This window comes from Dicentrarchus labrax, unplaced genomic scaffold, assembly GCF_905237075.1.
Source record: "Dicentrarchus labrax unplaced genomic scaffold, dlabrax2021, whole genome shotgun sequence".
Lineage (NCBI taxonomy): Eukaryota > Metazoa > Chordata > Actinopteri > Moronidae > Dicentrarchus > Dicentrarchus labrax.
The window spans coordinates 10,775,173-10,797,608 of NW_026136724.1; the positions used below are offsets into that span (position 1 = coordinate 10,775,173).

The 22,436-nt window shown below is 38.9% G+C and overlaps 1 protein-coding gene and 1 long non-coding RNA gene across 6 annotated transcripts in view; one reads left to right on the plus strand and one right to left on the minus strand.

Moving 5' to 3' along the window:
- Positions 1-11,459, plus strand: part of LOC127358782 (uncharacterized) — a 102,264-nt gene extending 90,805 nt beyond the window's left edge. The window contains exon 3 of the long non-coding RNA XR_007882542.1: positions 11,357-11,459. This is a non-coding gene — a long non-coding RNA (uncharacterized LOC127358782). The remainder of the gene's footprint in view (positions 1-11,356) is intronic.
- The window catches only part of tfec (transcription factor EC), a 47,585-nt gene extending 29,894 nt beyond the window's left edge, over positions 1-17,691 (minus strand). For 2 of the 5 annotated variants that reach the window (XM_051392156.1, XM_051392152.1), the window contains exons 1-2: positions 17,542-17,691; positions 9,868-10,106 (exon numbers count right to left, since the gene is read on the minus strand). In XM_051392156.1, the coding sequence (XP_051248116.1) occupies positions 9,868-10,089 (222 nt within the window). In that variant the 5' untranslated portion in view covers positions 10,090-10,106; positions 17,542-17,691. Of the gene's footprint in view, positions 1-9,867; positions 10,107-10,197; positions 10,216-17,541 lie in introns of those variants that run through there. The other 3 variants (XM_051392149.1, XM_051392151.1, XM_051392150.1) reach the window with 3 other exon arrangements.
- Between the last annotated feature and the right edge of the window lie 4,745 nt (positions 17,692-22,436).

The following is a 22,436-nucleotide window of genomic DNA, read 5'->3' on the forward strand; positions in this document are numbered from 1 at the left end:
ACACACCAACACTACTAGTCTCTACACATTGTACCATTTTTTGCCTTCTTTTGAATCCTATTAGTGCGTGAACTTAGTTTAACTGAAAAAGACTGTCGACTTCACTCAATTAGGCCTAATAGGATTAGGTTGCCGGTATGGGCCTGGAGGTTTAAATAGGAATGGAATTTTGGCAGACACCTGCTCCATCCATTGCATTAATCTTATAAAGGCTATGGAGTATGCAGGGGCCCCGGTGACGCCCAGGGTTGAATGGTTGGATGAATGGCTGTATTAGGTGCATGGGTTTCAGCCCTGATGGCATCAGTATCAGAGGAAGTGTGGCTCAGTGGTGAAAGAGGACTTCAGTAAATCTAAAAGTTGTACAGGTAGCTAACAGCCACAATGCATGTTGTTAACTTGGAGAGTAAATTAAAGTTTTTACCCACTTGAATGACGTTTTGTAACAGTTTATCTAGATTTCAGGAGGTTTAATACAATATTATTGTCAGCTAAAGGCTAACAAAATAAGTTTTTCATGCATGTAAAGTTTTTTTTTTATGACAGTGAAACAGTTCATTGCAGTGAACGTCAATACTGTCAATGCATTCATTTTTTATATTGCAGGACGGGTTCGGATAGCCAGTTCCACTTTGGACCTGGTTCCCAGTCGACAAATGACATAAAGCTAACAAATTTATTTTTCTTATCTCTCCCTTAATCAAACTGTGGATGTCACAGTTATCTGGCATTCGCTATTTCCATTCAGCTGCGAGGGCGCCCCAGGACGTTTCTCATTTTAGTCGAATATCGACTGTCTTTGGTTAAAATGGCAGACATCCCCAGCAGCAGATTAGATCAGTTGTAGCTGACTAACGTTAACTCTGTAATGGCTCAAATGAAAAGTTTGGCTGTTCTGTGGTAAATGTGCTCTCTGCAGCTGGTGTCTGTATTCAGCCAAAGGTTCTTTGTGAGTGAAAGACCTATCTGTTAGTACCTGGAGCACCACTGTACAACTGTTTTGTGTGTTTTGTAATGGGGACTCTTCTCTTGAGAAATGATCCAGCTGATCAACTCATGTTAATCTCCCAGTCACACTTTTATTAATAAGAGTTTAATCTGATCAGTTTAATACTTGTAAATCTGGACCTTCAGTATTTGGAATAAGTAGCTGGTGAAGGAAGCTACAGCTGGTAACAGATACATTTAATGAACATTTCATATATTATGTGGCTCTTCTCGCTTACAGGTTTCAGCTATAGGTTGTAATATTCATTTTCAGCTGTATTTCCTAACTTTGATAGGAAATGTTGTTTTTAAATAACTAACAAGATGTGTGTACATATATCAACCAAGAGCAGAGCACACACCCTGATTTGCGGCCTTCAATAGTGCAAACAGACCAGCGTTTCAACACTACTGTGTCGTCATTTACATTTGTTAGTCAAGGTTGTTTACCATAACAACCTTGGAAGAATGCCTGAATGCCAAAGTTTGAATAATTAGGTAGGCTTTCCTGTGCAGCCAAAATGGTGTGAATGCCACATAAGCTTCCATTTTTTTGCCTGTGATTAATAAACAAATCAGTCAAAGTCTTGTCACCCAAATATAATAAACCTCAGCGAAAACTGTGAAGAAGGACCATGGTCCAAAAAGCACTGCTGCAGGGCACAAACTAGGCTACTTTCTAGTAATGTTTGGCATGGTGGTCAAGGGGAAGGAAGACGTAGATGTAAAAGAGATGGGGATGGATAAGTGTGGGATTCGAGAGTAGAGGACTTCATGAGGCCCATGCTGTTAAGATAATTACTAACAGTTGTCTCTTAATACACCGAGAACAATGGCCTTTTACCATGTCACTGATCGCTTTACTGCTTCATCCTATCCACACAAAACCTAATCATTTGAACACTTATCCCATCAACCTCTGTGAGATATAAAGAAACATTTTGAAATATTATTTTAGGCGTGTATCTTTGTTTGAGGCAGTAATACAAATGAATATGATTCATACAGCACATAATGTAGATGCCAATTGATGTAGGAATTAATAATTTAGTTGCTAAATACATTTAAAAAAAATATTTCCTGATCAAAGGGCAACTATTAAATAAGGCATCACTGTAAGCTTTGCAAAGCAGGTCAAGTAATAAAAAAAACATCCTCAAACAATTAACTAGACATACTAATGGCAAATTTGCAATCAGGTTTTCAATCTAAATTTGTAAAAAAAAAAAAATCAATTGGGAGCCAGTCTGAGGCCCCAGACACCCGCTATAGAATGAGCATTTAATGGCCAAAATAGCTGGGACATTACATTTCCTGTTAACTGATAAGGTGTGTCCAGATAACAATCACTAGCCCCCACTGATGGTATAGATGAAGAAGCAGACTTTGGCGATGTTCAGACAAACAGCAGCCCCCTTATTAACTTTAGGCCCAATCAAACACGTGCAAGCGTACATTCCTGGTAGAATACTTTTAACGTGAACGTCACATTTGTAATGTCCGCCTGGCGATCTTAGTGACGAAAGATGTCATGATTGCAGCAGTGATACTGTGAGTTGTGGAATCCTGTATCACAGTAAAACCCTGTATCATTTTATATAGTATTATTTTTACACTGTGGTGACATAATCGCTGGTTGGATCATGATATGTACTAAGTGTTTCGTTACATCCCTAACTGTCAGTGAATATTTGACTAATATGATCAGTATCAACATTATTGCAACTTACCAGATACGTTAATTATAAATATTCCTCATTATGTTCTAAGGAAATTTAATCTGGTCAGCCTTACATTTCCTTCCAAACACATTTGCTGTTCTAAATTAGGTGTATATGAACATAATTTGTCTGAGACAGGGTTGTATCGTTTTGAACTGTTGTGCAGTGTGTTGGAGTCAGAAAATTGTGCTATTAAGAAAGACATCTTTAATATTTTGAATGATCAAGGTAGAGCATTGACCATCACTGTGTAAATCAGCAGAGATATTTATATGCTTTCCTGCTTAAGTGGCAGCGAGAGCAAGAACAAGCTTGTTCCTAAAATGCAAAGTCTTTACTTGCTCCCTACCGTTAGTAGCATTAGTCAATGCCGTGTTTCCACATGTATGCCCTAGAGTGTACTCTCCTCTTCGTTACTAATTACCATTCTTCCCAGGAGTGTCATACCAAGCCTCATACCAACACCTCACAATGTCTTTCCCGGAGGTCTCTACATGTGTCTGGATGCTGTGAATAGCTATCTTGGTGGCCTTGAAACCCCCCCCACCTTAAGGGATTATGATATGTTTTATCCAGAAGTGGCATGTGTTTTGGTTCTGTGTGTCAATTATCGGGACAGTCCATTGGCTTGATCTCTGCTGTTTTAAGAACAATCGGTGTAGGAGGAGGTCAAGGGTGAGCTGGAGGGGTGGTGATGTATGCATGTGTGTGTTGTTAGGAAGGAGTTATGTCCAATATGAGACAATAAAGAACTGAACATAAGACATTTGGAGGGCCTTTCTGTCTAATCCTATTAATGTCTTAGATAACCCTGCTATATCAGAAGGGGTCAAAGGAAAGACCTCTGTGGAAAATCTCTCCAAAAGAGAGCAATTTCATCACCTAATCAGGCAAATATTTGTCTGAAATTTCTATCATAGGCAACATCAAAAGGTGGTTATAATGGTGTCTAAATGTTATTTTACTGAGGAAAGGATTGATATTCATTGCCTCTGATCTAAAATAAGATCTGTAAGTATGCATGTATTACACTAGATAATGATTAAATTAATCTATCCATTATAATAGTGATAGCATCATTTTTCCATACTTAGAATTATGACTGGTTTTAATCTTGTTATTTGAGGCCCCAGAACTTCTCTAATTTCACATACATGCTGTCAGAGCATTAAGGTGGCTGTGAGTTATTAGTGAGTTACATGATGTTTAAAGAATAAAACAATGTTTCCTTTACATGTGTTAATGACATGCCAACAACTTAAAAAAGCCTTCTCCATTAGCTTCCTAACTGCAGCGCATTACCTTCTACTTTTTTAGGGGTGATCTGAGGAAAAACAGTGAGACTCTTGTACCTTTAGGGATAATTGCTTCAGGTCACATAGAAAACACAATTTAAGTCTGAAGCTTAATTTAATTTGCTAATTTAATTTACAGTACGCTGTGTAAATCAGACTGCTAGTTGTGCATGCAGAAAGGGTCTAAAACCAGGTTTAGTGCAGTCAGTGTGTAAACAATGTCCCAAAACTATTGGCTGCTATTTAATAAGTAGCTTTTTTTTTTTTTTAGACAAATCTAATTAGAAATTATACATCAATCTAACTTCCCACTCTTTGCCCACTTTTGGACTGTCTCACGATAGCTACTGTGCTCGTGTATGAGAGGTTCATGGTCACATTGCAAACTGGAAATGGATTGTAATTATAAACATTTTTTGTTGTGTCTGAAGATTTACAAAAAAGTGACTAATCTAGACTATTGTTAATTTGGAAAGTAGATACAAAACATAGAATAGGGAATCTTGCATCAGTATAGTTTTTATTATTTATATTTATGTAATATTAAATAATTTATCATATAACTTCTTTCAAATTACATGGGAGTCCCACAGAGCTGCCAACTCTCACGCTTTCGCCGTGTGCCACACGGTTTTGCCTGTTTTCACCCGATCTTGGGCCGTTTCGGTCCCCTGAGCACTAGGACCAAGAGGAAAACGGCCGCTCAAGCTGAAGCCTGTTACCAGAGCCCGTCTACGACATATTAGACATTCTCTGCTGTTACCCATAGTTTAGACCGCCCACAAGCTCCTCGATTGGCTCTGCCGTTTCATGTGTGATTGGCCGTCCCCGCTGTCACTCCATCTGCTCGCACACCGCTGGAGTTGCCCAGGTAATATCAGAGGTTTAATTTACATTCACGTTTGAATCGGTATCCATGTGCGTGTGTGCGTGCGTGTGTCCAGAATGTTTTTTCTATATTTACATTTACATGCTTTACAACCAGTCAAACCAAAAAAGGGAAGAATAAACGTAAAAGTAGCAATAGAAAACTAGAAAATATATGTATATATATATATATATATATATATATATATATATATATAGGGGTAAATGCAGCGGCGCGGATTCGAATCCGACCTGCTGCCCCTTGCTGCGTGCCATCTCCTCTCTCTCCACCCGCCATCACTGTCCCCCTGCAGCTGTCTCTATAAATAAAGACATAAACATAATCAAACAAATCAAAATTTCGTCCTTGATCTGAGCTGAGACTAGGTATGTGACAATGAAATGTTGAGTACTCACTTTCTTAAACTTTAAATCTTGATATAAATGATTTGTTTGTGCGTGTGAACATGATTTAGTGTGGTGAAAGCTGTCATAACAAGCAGCAGGAGAGCACCTTGTTAACCTAGTGGTATACTGCATGCTCAAAATATCAGCTCATTGCATTGTTTATTTACTCAGTTTAATACCATTCTAATCAAAATATCAATCAACCTACAGGTACCTAGGTCAAATCTTAAACACTGGTCTATGAATAAGGCTTTATTGTGATACAGGCAGTCATTTAGGCACAACAATAGTTTTCTGGTTGAATGTTCAGCTCAAGTCTAGAAGGCCCTACATGTCATGATGCCGAACATGACTCAGAATAAGTTCAGGTATTGCACATCTTTAGCAGACCACCCAAAAATCCACTAGAATGCAGGAAATCACATCTACTTAATCCAAAATTTCCTGGGGGTGGACCTTCAGCTATGTCTGCTTCTCAGAACGTCATCAATATTGTCCATCTCCAGTAGGCTGCCCCTATCAGCGGCTTTGGGCCTCCCCACAAACCACCAGAATGCAGGGTACAACATGGGTACAACATCAAATGAATTCCAATTCTCTGATATCTGAGCCACCAACTTGTGTGGCTGTGTGCGTGGCATAATTTTGGTCACCCCCGACAAAATCTCACTCCAAGGTTTTTTGAAAAGTTGGCAGGTATGTGGGAGTCTTTGCTATGACCACCCTGCATTTCGGGGTCAGGGAGTTGCCTACAGATTTTCAGGGGACTTGAACAACACATGAAGAGCCAGCTGAGCCTTGCCAAACTTATATCTCGTACATAGAATGAATCTTAATTGCGTGCAGTTGCTGGTGATAGCATGTGTGTTTTCCATTGACATATTTAACGTCTCCAGCACATTGTTCTATCTGAATCATTACACGGGACTCTTGTATGTCTCTATCCCCCAAGTCATTCATCCATGCATTCGGTCTAGCAGGCAAACAGCCGTCAAGCCCAGCCCAGGCACTCAGCCAGTCCAGATGGGTGGTCCAGGCCAATCACCGCTGGTCTCCCATGCTTTGGCTTGCTAGTGTCCCTGCTACCCTGACACCCTCCTCTTTTTACTCTCTCCCTGTCTCACGCATTCCTCTGATTTCTTCTCCTCTCTTCCTTCACACCAATCTTGGCTAAGTCTCGGCTGTTTCCTTTTTCCTCAGGCTGTCTCCTCCCCCTTTTCCTTCCTCCTAAAATGTCTGTAATTTCCCTCCTTCCTTCTTTAGTTTTTCTTTTTCTTTCTCCATTCCCCTTAGTATCTCAGTTTCTCACTTTCATTTTCCATCTTTGCATTAGCATCAGCCACAGTGCCCCTTTCGCACAGCTTTTTAACCGTTTTTCTTCCTTACGCACCATCTCACGTCTCAGGGTGGCATAATCCAAATCCTGACCTCAGGGCTCAGGTGTAAGTTACTGTTTTTGGCCAACACCTGCTCCACTGAAGTGTTTTTATGCACTGAATGTCTCACTAGTCATAATGGAGCTGTGGCCGACCTTGTGGAGGGACTGACAAAGGATTTTCCAATATGGATAAGTCATTTGTTCTATTTTAAGGTTGAATTGAGTGTGTTTGCATATAAAATTACAGTTAAAACAAACCACTGCGTGTCTCTCTTTGATATCAACAGTGTGTACAAGCTGGCCGACTGAATTTGTAGACATTTTCGCATGACTTGATTCACCACCCGACAACACGCCAGAGTTATGTGTCTGTTTCCACCGTGACTCACAGGCTCTGCCATGGACATTAGACAAACAAACCTTGAGTTGTGGTGCTACTCGCAATGTTGTATGTGACAGCAGTTTCAGAACACACCAGATTTGGATTCGGAACACTGCTGGTCTAACGCCACACTGAGAGTATTGTATAACAAGCAATTTTTTTTCAGAAAGAACCTACAGAATGTACTACAATATTACATGAGGGGGGTAGAAAACAAACGACAAGGACTAAGAGGTTAAGAGGAGACAATTATAACCCTACTCATACCCCTAATTACACAAATCGCAAAAGAAATGGGCGGAAAATGTTCATTATTTTGCTGGTTTTCTCTTTCTCAACGCTTTGGTATTCAGTTTGATTAAAGTTTAGAGTTTTAGGATGGGATTTGATTACAGCTAATAGAGGTGGCAGAATCTTTTAGGAACAAAATGTTGAACATGTGTGCAGAGTCTCGTTTCACAATCCTGTGTGGCTGTGTGCAGGAATTTCCTCCTGTATGCAAATATTACTTTTGGTTATGCTAACGTTAACGTGGCTTCTGGGCTTTTAGGCCGTGCTACTGATTGGTATTTTGGGATACTCACAGTTTATTTTTCACTACAACTGTCTATAGTCTTGGTTATCATTTCTACTTGCTGCAGTTTCTCACTGGAATTTAGCTGACTGACTCAAACAGATGTGGCAAAAAGTGCAGCATACAAATTCACCTTCAAACTGTATTTTGACTGGTTTAATACAAGTTGTTTCAAGTGCTGAGAATTTGTATAATTAACCTTCCTGACGTTGTTGCAACATGTTTTTCACTACCCCTGCTGTGCGCGCATAATGGTTTATTTATAAAAAGTGAGCACCTGGTGAGCAAATATTAACTAAATATACATTTTCTGGAAATTCATAGGAAATGTTACCTGTTAGTACCTGTTATTATTGATTATGATTGAAGAGTGCCAAATTTCATTAAAACAGCAGCGTGTTAGCAAACCTAAATAAACCTATTTTTTCTTAATAGCATCTCGAAGCTATTCTGATCTTTTTATTTGGGGAAAGAATCTCCTCACCTTCACCTTTACTTGTATCTACCTAACCTCTCTTCCTCAGGTTTTGGAGGAGGCAGCTTGTACCTTGAGGCAGTAGTCGACTCACAAACACCCACAGGCACTTGCACATGCACACAAACACACACACCACACTCCAGAGCAACTTTAGCACATGAAAGGCCTCCTACAGAAGTGAGAAACATACTGCAACAATGCTTTGAAGTCTATCAGTCATCCATCTAATGTAGGGATGTTTTCTGTTCCTCCTCTAATAGTCTGATTCATATCTCCCTTCCAGAAATTCCTTCCATAAAGCCTGAGAGACAACTACGGCCGATCTGGGAGTCATTTGGCTCCTTTCACAACAGCCCCAATGTATCCCAAACATCCAAAATTCAGTCTCACTTTTGCATCAAAGCAAAGCAGGAAAATAGATCAGATTTCTTTTAAATCCCAAATGAGGTCTGCAATCTTTGTGCAATCTAGAAAAATGCACATATATCCAGGAGTACATGAATCCACACAGTACGCATACATCGAATGGCATACAGTAATTGCAGCGGCTGGTTATGGCTCAGTGATCTGTCAGCGCATTGTGTGGGGTTCTTAGTTGCTTGGACAATGGCGCTACAATCCCCAGAGACAGAATTCCAAAGAAATGACCCCTAAAACACAAAGTTCATTCAAAAATGGTTCCCGACATGTGTGAACAACAGCAATGTGGTCACAATCGGGCCAGTATGTATCAGTGGCAGATGGTCGCACACAAACTGTAAGCACACAAATGTACTGCCACTGAAAGCAGCATTTAAGGAGAGTAATATCAATAAAATATGTAGTCTGCAATCGATCAATGATCTTCACTGTAACTGCCTTGTTTTGTTAACCTTTTTTTCAAAGGCCTCGACAACAATGCGTCATTGATGTTGTTTACATGCTGTAGGTAGGAGAAGCCCTGCTGTGTTTACGACCTTATGGTGTTTTTATATTTATGACAGTTGATGCATTTGCTTGAGCTCTGCAATTATCCATGTGACTAAATTGTTTTAACCTGACAGCTCAGTAATCATATACCTGTGATAATGTATGGGCTATTAGGGGAGGTGTGTGGGCAAGTAAAACTCACTTTGATGGTGGGCCTTTTAAACTGGAGGTGGTAGTTGGTTGCATTGTGATCAGTTCTTTGTCTGGATACCATATACCAGTAATGTAATGTAAAGAGATTGAGGATGATCAAAGGGAGAGCCATACAAAAAAAAAACAAAGCCCAAGAAATACATTGAAGTTATTTGAAGACCAGTTGATGATGAAGATAGGGATAAATACTTTATATCATAATATTTATATATGTATAAACATCTTTATAAAAGTAGAACCTGATCACAGAACTTTTCTTTGTTCCTTGAATATCGCAAAAACTATTGAATGGATTGCCATGAAACGTTAATATCTGCCTCGAGATAAATTGATAATAACTGTAATAAATAACTGAGGTTTTCTTAACAATTAATCTAGTGCTGTCATCAAAGAAATCTCATTTTAATTACGGTTTAGGCTTTGGTTTATTTGGCCAAATATCTGCAAAACTAATTGCATTCTCATCAGCCTTAGCTGTACTTTCTGTATAGTGCTAATTAGTAAATGTTACTAATGCTTAACATCAGCATGTTAACATTGCATTGTGAGCATGTTAGCCTGTAGCTCAGCGCATAACTACAGCCTCACCAAGCCGCTGGCATTAGCTGTAGACTCATAGACTCGCAGTGTGACCGTAACATTCTGTTGTACCTACCTTCCACGTGTTTTGTGGTTGGCGCCACACAGGGGTTTGTGCAGCGGTGTAGGCTCTACCATAAGGATACTGAGAGCGGGAATGATGAACAGTGCTGCTGGGCAGAGGAGGGTAGAACTCAGGCCAGCTACGTGGATGTGGTCCAGAATCATATAAACCCGGTACATCATCTTCCTGACTCATCACCCACTGGTTGTTTGGGCCGGAGCACGACTGGAACATTTTTGAACAACCTGAAACTGGATGAAAGCAAAAAAATAAAAAAATAAATAAAGGAAATAACAATTAGTGAGTAAATTAACCAGACATGTAATGAAATTGACGTATTACCCTTATTTAATCATGATTTATTCTTGGGTTTCTCAGTGAATATCAGGTTAAGGAGAGGGAAACTAGAGGGCAAAAGGGAGATGCACTGGTGTAAGTGGTTGTGTATTTGCAAACTTGCGTGCGTTTATTCATAGAAATGTTTCACAGGTTACTTTAGATAGCTTTAGACTAGAGCTGATCATGGTTTCATTATTTTTACTGGTTGCTAATCTTATAAGCCAGACAGTATCTTATAAAAACATTAAGAAACACTGTTTTTTATTTTTTTTTTATCACATTAGCATATATTAGTTACAGCATGGTATGTCTGTCCTGTCTACACTATTTATTTATGTTCTCTGCCATCTATAGCAGACTTTCTTCCTCTGCCTTGATATGGCATATTTAAGATCACTGGATAAGCAAAGAACATGAACTCTATTCTTTTTTTACTTTCTGCCTAGGAGTCTCTGTGTCTGCTGCCCAATTTGAGAACTTTCTGATAGCAGAATTTTCCTTTAAGCTATTTCAGGGTTCTGGAAATGAACCACTTTCCAGAGGATTCCCTTCAGTCCAGGCACAATAGTATCTGGCTGGGGTTTATTTGTGAAATGAATAAACGGCTCCTCATTGGATTTGTCGTGAATTTAACTCTATAAAATTTTAGTATTTCCATCATGGAGTGAATGGATGGACAAACTTGATTATTGGCGTGACTGAAGTAACAACAAGCAGCATGCCCCAGATCAAAGCGTATTGGAGGCTCTTGCTTAACCAGAATCAGTTGATACATGTATATAATCAAAAGCCAATTTGATTGGAAAAACATTGCTGCCAACCATCCTTTTTCTTAATATCACCCATTCAGCTAATATAGCAAAAACTATGTATTTTCTTTCCTGCAAGAAAGATTTCTTGTGTTGTGAATGCTCTTTTTCCTTTATTTTTGCCACTGAATGGGTAAAAGAGGCTCAAGTTTGTGCTCGGGAGAAATAAAAAAGACAGTACAGATGTAATGTATTTTATTGCACGGATCACATGCTTGATGCTCTTAATCAAATAGAAATTCAGATTTTCTTTCAGTTCTTTATAGCCTACAAGAGATGCATGGAAATGTGTAGCACTGAGCATCACTGGTGCCACGATACAAATTAAAACATACCACTTAATTTCTTTGTAGAAGGCTGAAATAGAGGTGACGGGCCACAGCTAGAACACACAGGAGAAAGATGTGGAGAAGGCGTCAATAACTGAAGGTCCCAGGGGGAGCCAAGGGCACAAGTATGAAAGTAAGTAAGTACTTCATATCTAAATTAAAATATTTGAGTGCAAATTAGCTGTCACTGCCACTGGGGTACTAATGGAGGATACATGAAAAATAGGAGACTTGTACATTGGCTACAATGCAGAACTGATTGAACACAAAGAGAAGCTAGGTAAGAAAGGGAGAATGTGTGTGATTCTAATCTAGTCTAGTTTCTGCCTCTGTCTTCTCTTATGTGGGAGGTTAATTTGCAAGACATATGGCTGCCTGGCTGTCCAAGCATGGTGCCAACATTGTTTAATTGCCTTTATTCTGTCGCCAGCATCGCGGGATGTCTTTGCTGTAGAATTTGCCAGGCAGTTCTAGGCACTGTGTAAAAGTGTGTAGATGATGTGGACTGGACATGAGAATGCAGGTTTTTTCGTAAACGTAGAGAACGTGTTTTGTCCACCTAGCTGAATTCCTGCGGGAATGGTCATTTGGAACAAGTGGTTTGCTTGTGCGGGTTTAGCTTCAGTCTTTGTCTGTGGTTTGTGAGCTCCTCTGTTCGCCCATGTGCAAGGCATCTTTCTTAAATAATAATTAACTCTCTTAACACACGAAGAGTGTTTCATGGGTATGGGAATGGCACTCAACTAGGCTTTTGTCACCCAGTGACTGCTCCATTGCTAACCCATAAATGATTATTGCTGAATACATATTTTAGCTATAATTTTAATGCTACTTTCCCAAACTGAAATAAGGCTTTCTCATTTTCCAGAGATGTAGAGCAACTTGATATAAGGGACTTTGATAGGAATAAGACCACAAGCGGAGGAGAAGGGAAACCTCCTTAACATAATGTATTGCTTGATTAATACCCTGGCTTTAAGATCTGTGGGAGCTTTGGTATGAATGCTGAACACACGTTTTAGGTTTAACAACATACATTCATCCATTCTCCTAGGTTTACTTAAGTAATGGTGACAACCACAAAAAGGTTTTTTACTAATATCAATGGTTAAATGCAGATCTGAACCTGCGTTCATTATCTCACGTGTGTGTGTGTGTGTGTGTGTGTGTGTGTGTGTGTGTGTGTGTGTGTGTGTGTGTGTGTGTGTGTGTGTGTGTGTGTGAAAGTGTTATAAGTGAGGAATGTTAATCCGCTGTTGGCAGCACTGGAAGAGGCAGCTGCCTTCCAATTGTCTTTAAGCCAATAAAAACCCCTTTGTGACTCGACATGCGTCCCTGCAAGCTGAATCTGAAGTTAATAATAATAATAATAATAATAATAATAATAATAATCTTTTTTTAATTGTGTCTGAAGTTGTGTTTTAGAATTAAATAAATATACATTCTTTTTTCATTATAGATGCAATACATTTAAATAAAGCCTATGCTATTCAATTATAATTGATGCGTTCAAGGGGCAGTTGTCCATTACAATACTTAATACTTCCATTTTTCTTTAGTAGTTTGTTTGTGAATGTGTTTTATCTGTTTCCATTGTTTTGCCTGTCTTTAGTGTAAACCCTGACCGGGAAGCTGGTCCTGAGAGTCTCAGGTGTCCTTTTCTCCAGCTTAATTAGCTTACCTCAGCTAACATGGCTCATTATGGATTGTCTGTTGAATGGCCATGTAATGCTGTAAACAGTGTGACTGTGATGTCCTGAACTCATGATACCACCAGCATAAGATTTCCTGGTTGTTCTACAAGTGTTCTTTATATTGTCATTGATTTGAGTTTGTTTTGAGTTCCCTGAATCCAACTGAGGACCGACGGTAGACTGAAAGGCCTCATGCTGCTTTGAGGGTTTACAGATACACAAAGCCTCGGAGCCGTTGGAAAACAACAAGCATCTGTGGTGTGCTGCTCACATGTCTTTACATCGGCTGCAGGCCTAATCACTGTCTATGACATAGACTCTATGTGACCTCTTGTTTATTTCTCATTATTGATTATAAGACTCTATATCTATCTATCTATCTATCTATCTATCTATCTATCTATCTATCTATCTATCTATCTATCTATCTATCTATCTATCTATCTATCTATCTATCTATCTATCTATCTATCTATCTATCTATCTATCTATCTATCTATCTATCTGTCTGTCTGTCAATGTTGCACACTTAAAGAAATCCTCACCCACCCACGTGGAGACAGGAAGTTTGGAGTATCATTGCTGAGGATTTTCTGAGTGTCTGTGTCACAGATGAGAAAACATACACACACACACCCTGCCTCATTAAAACCTTTCCCATAGATGTACTACTTTGTACAGCTCTCCACTCATCATCACCTCCAATCCGCTCAACCCTTGCCTCCCTTTGAGCTCCACTATTTATTTTCATCAAGGCCTCTCCCTCTCTCTCCCTTCCTTCTCTCTATCTCTCCCTCGCTCTCCCTCTCATCCACAGTGGGCTTTGTTGCTGGGCTGTCATGTATTGAAGCACCTATTTATTTGCTTTTTTCACCGTTAATTCTCTCTTATTGTCCCTCCTGGCGTCCCGTCGTGTCTGGAACAAGGCCGCCGCAAGAGTTTTGTTCCCTGTGTTCAAGACATGATTCATCGGGCCAAGATAATGATGAAGAGCTCAGACACACAGGAGAATCCAGCCTCTATCACTGATCACACCGGCAGACTTCTTAACATACACCCCTCAGACAATGTCATTATTACAGAGTCTATTGAGTTTGTGTGAAGAGCTGAGGTCACCATTTTGGGTTGCGTTTTAAACACTTTTAAAAAGTGTGGTTTATCTGTTCCTCGATTCATTCTAATCACTTAAACAGGGTTTTTATATGACTTGTTAAAGAAACCATGCAAAAATGTGTGTGGAAAAAAGTTATTTTATATTTCATTATGTCATTTTAGTTGGACCAGTTTTACTTCCATAAAAACGTAATAAGCCGCACCGGAAGTCCAAATTCAGGAGAGGTGCAGGGATTCATTATACATAATACATTAACTATAGTGCATATTCAGACACTTCAAACTTAAGCTTTCGTCTCAACTGTTGCCTCTGCAGCGTTAACTGCATTAGACTTGCTATTTTGAGAATGAACAGAATTAAAATTACTAACATTACCTCTATTTCCATCTGAGCGGGCCTCTCTGGTAATAATGATGTTACAGTATCTAATCTCAAGGCTAGGGTAGTTTAAACAGGGGCAATGGGACATAAAGAAGCCCTATATATATACTGTACTAGAAACTACAGGATAAACAGGTGTGATAGGCATGTTATGCTCTGTCTGACTTTCTAACTAAATATGGAGCTTTTAATTACATAAATCAACCAAACCAATTCCAAGATGTAGCAAAGAAAGAGAGCAGAATTTAAAACAGAAACATAAACTTGATACTACTGTCAGGTCATCTCTATGTCACTGTTCATGGTTGTTTTTCAACCTTTTGAGCTATTTTAATGTGTTAGAGACCACGCTTCCAGTAATAGGTTGTCCAATACACAAAACTGTACTGGACAAACCTAACCAATGTTATCTTTTAACCATAAACAAATAACATATTTTATGTAGATGCTTTCAAGACAAATTCCATCTTAATTAGCATTTTATAGTCTGTTGCTTCCAACATCTATGGAATATCCATATACTGATACCACAGAGTAACTTATTGCTTTTATATGATATTTACAACATTTTATAACATATATTATCTGTATTAACAATCACTATATTTAGTTTTAATTTCCCTTGTGATTAATGTCTTTGCTTGCTGCAATTCATGTAATAAAATGTGAGTTTCCCCACCTGATTATATACTGAAGTTAAAAGCTCTGAGGAAACACCTGTCACATGAATGTGCTAAGTGCTAAAATTGCTATGACCAAAGATGATGTATTGTAGTCTTTCTGGCCTATTGCACTGTGGGAAAACTAATCTCTAAATACTTTGATATGCTTCAACGTCATTATGTTTAACCTGTGGGAGAGACACTGGCAGCATGTGCATTATCAAATACTATTCTACTCTATTCTATTCTATATATGTGTCTACTTCACGAGTCAATCAGATCCATTTTGTGACTTCAAAGAGGGGTTTCAGGAAGAGGCTGTAGACCGTGGATGAACATTCACTTTCACTTTTCATCGGTCAAGGGTGTGCGCCACCGCTGAGAGGAGGTTACCACAGGCTCACTTTGAAGTCAGCCCTCAGAGCAGCACAATGTTTACATTCTTCCAGCACATTACTCCCTCCAGCCCACCGCTTCTCACACCCATAGCACTCCATCACACAGCCCAAATGCTAATTCAACCTTAAGATATTGATACAACTAATAACAGTGTTCATAGTTGACATTATTATTATTATTATTATTAGTCCAGAAAATTTATTTTAGGTGAAGCTAAAACAAATATTGGACTGGGCATAAATAAATACACTAATGCACTTATTTGGAAATTTAAATTAAATCCTAGCTGTAATTTCCAGATTAACCACAAGATGGTGTTGTACACACCCATTGAACATAGACATTGTTCATATTTGTATTTCCTTTTTGAAACTGCAATGTATGCCCCCACAAATTATGATTAAAATCCAAAAAAAGCCCTCAAATATTTGCGAAGGCATGTGTGTGTCGTAAACTGTTTCTATATAACATTTCTGGGAAGTGATGACTCAGACAAGAGTGAGTTCTCCAATTGCAAAACTCTTGGAGTACCCTGTGCAGAAATCTTAATGTCAAACACTGCACACTTCCATCATGCTGCACACTACTCCAAGTTTGCACCCCATCCTCTGAACATACACCAGGTAGTATGTGGCGCTGCACACATCTCTGCTGTTGCACACTTCACAGCTGCACACCACAGGAATACTTTGACTTGGGGTGCTCTTTGATAAAAAGACATACGGAACGCTGAATACTGTGTTTTAAGATTAAATTATCTCTTAAAGTCCTTTATAACAAAATCAATTATCTAATGCTTTTTGCTCTTTAGAGTTATTTGTGACGTTCTTTAAAAATAAAATACTACTTAGTCATCTTGGCTGTGACTCATCATCCCATGAGGCCTTTACACACGTCCCCCACCCTCTTTGCCGTATAGCTCATCTTGTCCATGCGGTTTCCCCCCTCCCCAGCCCTGAACCCGCACACGCACAGCTCTGAAAACAACATTCCCGTGATGCAAGATTAGAGAAGTTCACAGGGTTTTTCTTTATATATTGTAAATAATATCAGGTGACTAAAAATGAGGAAGTAGCCCATGAGGAACTTTAAAGATTTTCCCGCTGTGTCATTCTGATGTCTCAAAGCTGCACTCAGACAAATATACAACACGCCCACACCAAAGGATGCTGTGAGACGCATGATAATCTTTTACAAAGGCAATTTCAATATTAGTATACAGAGGAGCACATGTCTATTCATCTATTACAGCTAAAAACATTTGATAAAAGTGCATACAGGAATTTAGTGTAATTACATGGCACTGACTGTGAAAACTATTAAATCAAATCATTATTACTATTAAAATAAATCATGTTGGAAAAGAAAACTAATTCAGTTGCAATAATTTCAAACGTTGATTTCAGATGTGTGAGAATATTTACAGTAATTAAATGGCAGATCCTCATTTTAAATGTTATTTAAACATGAATGTAACCAGGGATAAGTTATGATAGTAACCGTTCACTGTCGCCTCTGAAATCTCATAGAAACATTCATGTCCTCTAATATGGTTTTACAGAAAACCGCTCACTTCACTGGGTAGTCTTAAAGTTCAATAACCTTTATTAATGTTTGTAATTAATAGTTTGCTGGTTCTTATCTACACAAATTATATTAATTATTACATTTAGTATTATATACATTTCTGTGAATAAGAAACATATGTAAGAGCAAGAAATTAGTTCTTTATATCCAATAACATTCGAACCTGCCGCTAACGAACTTCCTGCTAAACAGGATGTTGCTTTTGTAGAAGTGGAGGTGATGGGCTTCTTTCCTCCTCAATAACCATGAATATGGGCGAGGGCAGCTTTTATAAACTACCCATTAAGTCACAGTACAGCACACCTCAAATTGCAGGATAATATTATTTTTAAATATATTTGGCAAATAAATAAATCTTAAATTCTCAATTACCTGTAGTTTGGAGGCTATGGAAGACAGGTCCCAATGGAGTACTGTATGTCTGCTTCAAAGTAGAAGTCCAATTATCAAAATTTTGCTAAAACTTGCCTGTTGTCCTGCCTCCTATTGTTGTTTAATCATTACTGGAAGAATGCACTAGTGAAAGGGCCCCAGATTTAAACCAAATTGTGTTTCCTCTTTTCTACCTAGGAGCAGGGTGCAAAGGGAAGCTTTTGCGTCAACTGTCCCTAAATCCGTGACAGAAATAATCACAGATTCCTGCAAGTCATCGTGTTACATAATCATGGTTGCCCATTACAAAATTTAGATAGTTAAAAACATACAAACAAAAAAATAATAAGCTTAGTCTTCTGTCTGGTGTATCTGACTTTGTTATGAGGTTTTTCGGGAAATTCTCCACCAAACCAAGGTACTTACCTGGTAAATTACAACAGATGCACACTCTGATATTGTTGTCAAGGTCGATAAAAAAAAAAAAAAAAAAGGCTTGACTTTCAAGTGTATGAATGCTGTTAATTTCATATTCTCCAGACGGTTTGTCCACGGCTGATGCTCGACTTGTAAGAACAAAACACCCAAGTGTTTTTGGTCAGCCTTATGGAACGATGGATGACATTTCATTCCAGAGGAAAAAGGGCTCCAATATTGCATTCACGGTCACACTGTAATCTGCATAATGACAATGATGAACAACCCATCAGGGACGATTTGAGAGAAAAAGCCTCCAAATTCCCCTTCAGATGCATGTTGATTGTGTTTATTCATGGCAGTTAGGTTGATGAGGGAGCAATATGGAGGAGGTTGGATGGACACTTGTTACGTGTTACCGTTAAAATAGCAGACATCTCTCGACGAAGAACAAACAGCAAAGGCAGACTGAAATCAAGGCGTCTGTGAAAGCTCTCAGGAATGCAAATTCAAAAGCACTTCATTACTTGCTTTTTCCCTGCAATCTTGTGTCTGAGAGACTGAACTAAGTGGTTAATCAAGCCAAAAACCAAAGCATGTCTGAGGGGCCAGAGAGGAGACACCTATGCTCACAGACAAGGCCAAGGCTGTGTGGTAACAATATGTATGTAAGTGCATGTTAAAATACACAATAGTGTGTGTGTGTCTGTGTGTGTGTGTGTGTGTGTGTGTGTGTGTGTGTGTGTGTGTGTGTGTTCTGGATCAATTTTGACATTTAGGATTCACTACAGCAGGAAACCAACGTTTCGAAGATAACAAGCCCTGATGTCAAAGTTACCTATTAGTGAAAGATGAAAAGATTCTTCAATCAAACACATTTTGAGCTTTTTGTCTACCTGTCTTTCTCTCTTTGTCACAGAACTCTCATGCAAGATATTTATATGAGTTACTTTCTTTTTACTTCTTTTGTAGTTGAGAAAATGTTTATTAGAGTTGATAGTTCCTGGTATGCCTAAAAGTAATCATTTCAAGGTAATCTATCCAGTAGTTGTCAAGACGTTTCACTCAAAAACACAAGCGTGAACCTCACAGGGAAGGAAAAGTCAGGGGATGGCCAAAGTCATCAGGATTCATCCTCTGGGAAACATGAAAGATGTGAAAGGCAATCTATGCAACAGACTGGAGCAAAGTGTTGTACTCACCAACCCGACCAACTGACATTGATCCCTAGAACCATGCCGCTAGCAGGGCTAAACCTGTACCACAAATTTAGATAATATGAGTTTTATATTAGTGGAAAACTTTCTCCAAACATGTATATTTTCCAATTATTTCTATTCCATGCTTAAATACTTGCATACTCGCAAAATTTGCTTTTCAATATACCTTAACTAATATGCTATTATGGTAGGACACCCAATCTGTATGTAACATGCAGTTCAAGACAAAAGACAAACCAAAACCACATACTATTACCAGCTACAAGAAGAGTTTAGAGAATATATAGCATGATTTTAACTGTCCTCTCCATCACAAGGAGTAGCTTAAAATATTTCATCGACAGGTACAATAGGACAATTGAAACACTTTACTTTCAGGCAGGAATATGATCCAGAGTGTTAAAAACATTAAGGGAATCCAGGAAAGTAGAAGAAACTCCGAACACGCTGAGGGGTTAAGTTGGTATAGAGGTTCTTTCATACAGACATTCCGTAACATTAGCTGAATAAATTGCCTGAACTATTCTGGTAGAGGCAGCAGCTTCTCTTGTTCACATAACCAAGGTCTTAACACGATTTTAATGCTATGTGACCATTCACACACCGACACCAATGGCACTTAAGTCCTCTGCTGTCTGAAATTAGACGTGTCTTACGTCAGAGGGTGCTGGTGTGGTGCACGCTTCATGCTTTTCCTCACACAATATGTCAGTACAGAGCAGTTATATTACATTGTCCAAATTGCCTTAACTGATTTAGTGCCATAGAAAAATGAGATTAATTTTCCAACATAATCCTGTACAATATGAGCAAATCTGTGAAAGCCTTTCTCATGAATTGTTACTGCAATTATGAGAACATGTGCAAGGTTGTATGTCGTAACAAGATAGAGGAATATAGTGTTGTTCTTTTTAATCATCTGTTTCATTATATTTTTGTAATGTTTTGAAATTTTTTAGATTGAATCAATTAAGGTTGCAACTATTCTCTATTAATCAAATTTTTGGCCTATAAAAGGTTACAAACTAGTTAAAAATGCTCATCAAATTGCTCGTTTTGTTTCACCAGCTATTTAAAATAGCAGACAGAGAAAAACAGCCAATATTCACATATTATATCATATATTTTAGTGTCTGGAACCTGTCTTTTGTTTGTTTTTTTTTTGTCATATTTGCTTAAAAAATGATGTAAGACTGATCGATTATCAGAATGTTTTCTGATTCATTTTATGACCAATGACTAATGCATTAATTAAGCTCTGTATTAGTTGACACTGTCCATCTAGTCCAGGTATTTGTGGGATTATTGTAAATTTTGAAGAATTATTTTCCGCAATGTCTGCAGGGCTCTGATCAGCCACAGTAATCTTCAGTGTATCCAACAGAACGTGTAATGCACTTGACAAATAACCATGATTTACTTATGACGTAGGGGTTTCTCTCCCTGATCTTGTTGTTGTTCCACAGATAGAATGTGCAGAATGCGAGTATGTGAGTGAACTCAGCGGGAGCTGACACTTGACATTACATTTATGGGTGGGAGATTATGACCCAGGGCACTCTGGCAGAAACAGAGAAAAAGACAAGCAAAGCCAAGGCCAGTAGTGGGAGAGACAAGAGGTGAATGAGAAAGAGAGAGAGAGAGAGAGAGAGAGAGAGAGAGAGAGAGAGAGAGAGAGAGGCAGGAAGAATGGAGCAAAGGGCCATGAAATGAAATGGGGTGTTTGATCTCCCCAGGACAGATCAGGTTTTACCGGTGGAGTGTGATCTGATGTAGAGCCTATGAAAGAATGGACACCACCAGCTGGACTGAGAGAATTCCTTATGGCCACACATAATGGGAATGGAGACAGTAGCTCATTGTGATCTATGTATTTATTTGCCACACAACCATTCTTTCCCTGTCCATCCCACTAGCGTATAAATATTTCCCACTTTTCTCTTCTTGGAGCAGCACACTCTGAAATCTCACCTAAGTCTACACTCTTTGTCCGAAAGTTTCCTTGAGAGGCACTTTGGTTTTACTCCGGGCCTCTGTTGTAATCTTCAAATACCCGACCGTTTCTCTTTTCCTTTATTCTAATCGATGCACTTGGTGCAGCGAGAAGCTATCCACCTGCAGACGCCAAATAAGAGCCTCAGAAATGAAAACTTTCCCCCCTCTTTTAGATGACAATTGTATGTGGTTGCCTCTTCGTCTGGTTTACCTGTGGGTCTTTGATCATGACAGCATGCGACGGTGTTTGATTCCTGGGGTACTTTGACAGTTTGCAGGCTGGCAAAAGGCCCTCTAGTGTCTGAAGTTAGATCAGAGGAGACAGGGGCCTGAAAAGCAGGCGTCCAGCTGGGAGAAGATCAGAAGAGACACAAACTTTAGCGAGAGCCATTGTGAGGTACACAGTGGCTGCCGGCTCCCATAACTTTTCCCTTTGTATGTTTTTTATATCGCTCTCTTCTCCCTCTCTTATCTTCTGCTCAGAGTTTTGAATGGCTCAGTTAAAGGTCTGTGAGGTTTTATCTGATTCTGACAAAAAAAAAAAAATCACCTTGTATTTGTTCCCTCTTTCAGCTGTCTCTTGGGGTTTAAGGCTGGTCTGTGTGAGCACATTCACAATGCTGCACAGCTCCTTTACAGTGTAAGCATAATACCACGACATAGTTGTAGTCGAAATAATAATGACTAATTAAAAAGAACATTATCTCCCACATTACACGCCTCATGCTGGACAATGAACATACCCAAAGCTTGTTTAAAGAGCATTCTCAGTGGATAAAGTTGACAAAGATTGGACATGTGCATGAGGCTTTTGAGAGCCATAAGTAAAATGAACAGTAGTGATCATTTTAGTGACTGTAATTACTGGCCATATTAGCTAATGTATGACATTACCTGATTATTTTACTGTGGAGCCTCAGCTGAGTGATTTGAGGAGATTGTCTCAGGTGTTTGGTAAGTGTGGTAACGGTGCCCTCTAGTGGTTCAATGATAGAACTGTCAAAACTTTTAGAAAAATGCTCAAGGCAGGTGTTATTGTGCCAGGTGGTTCACAGCTGTGGTTAGTCTATCTTGGGTCCTTTCAAAGTTTATGGGTCCCCAATTATATAAATGCCATATAAACAGCTTACAAAACTGGTTTAATAATGTCTACTGCAGGTATGCAATGCAATAAACATTATTATTGTATTTTTTATGTGGTTTGCATACATTTGCTCTTTGGGGATACATATCAATATTTTAAAAAATATCCTCATGGATTTC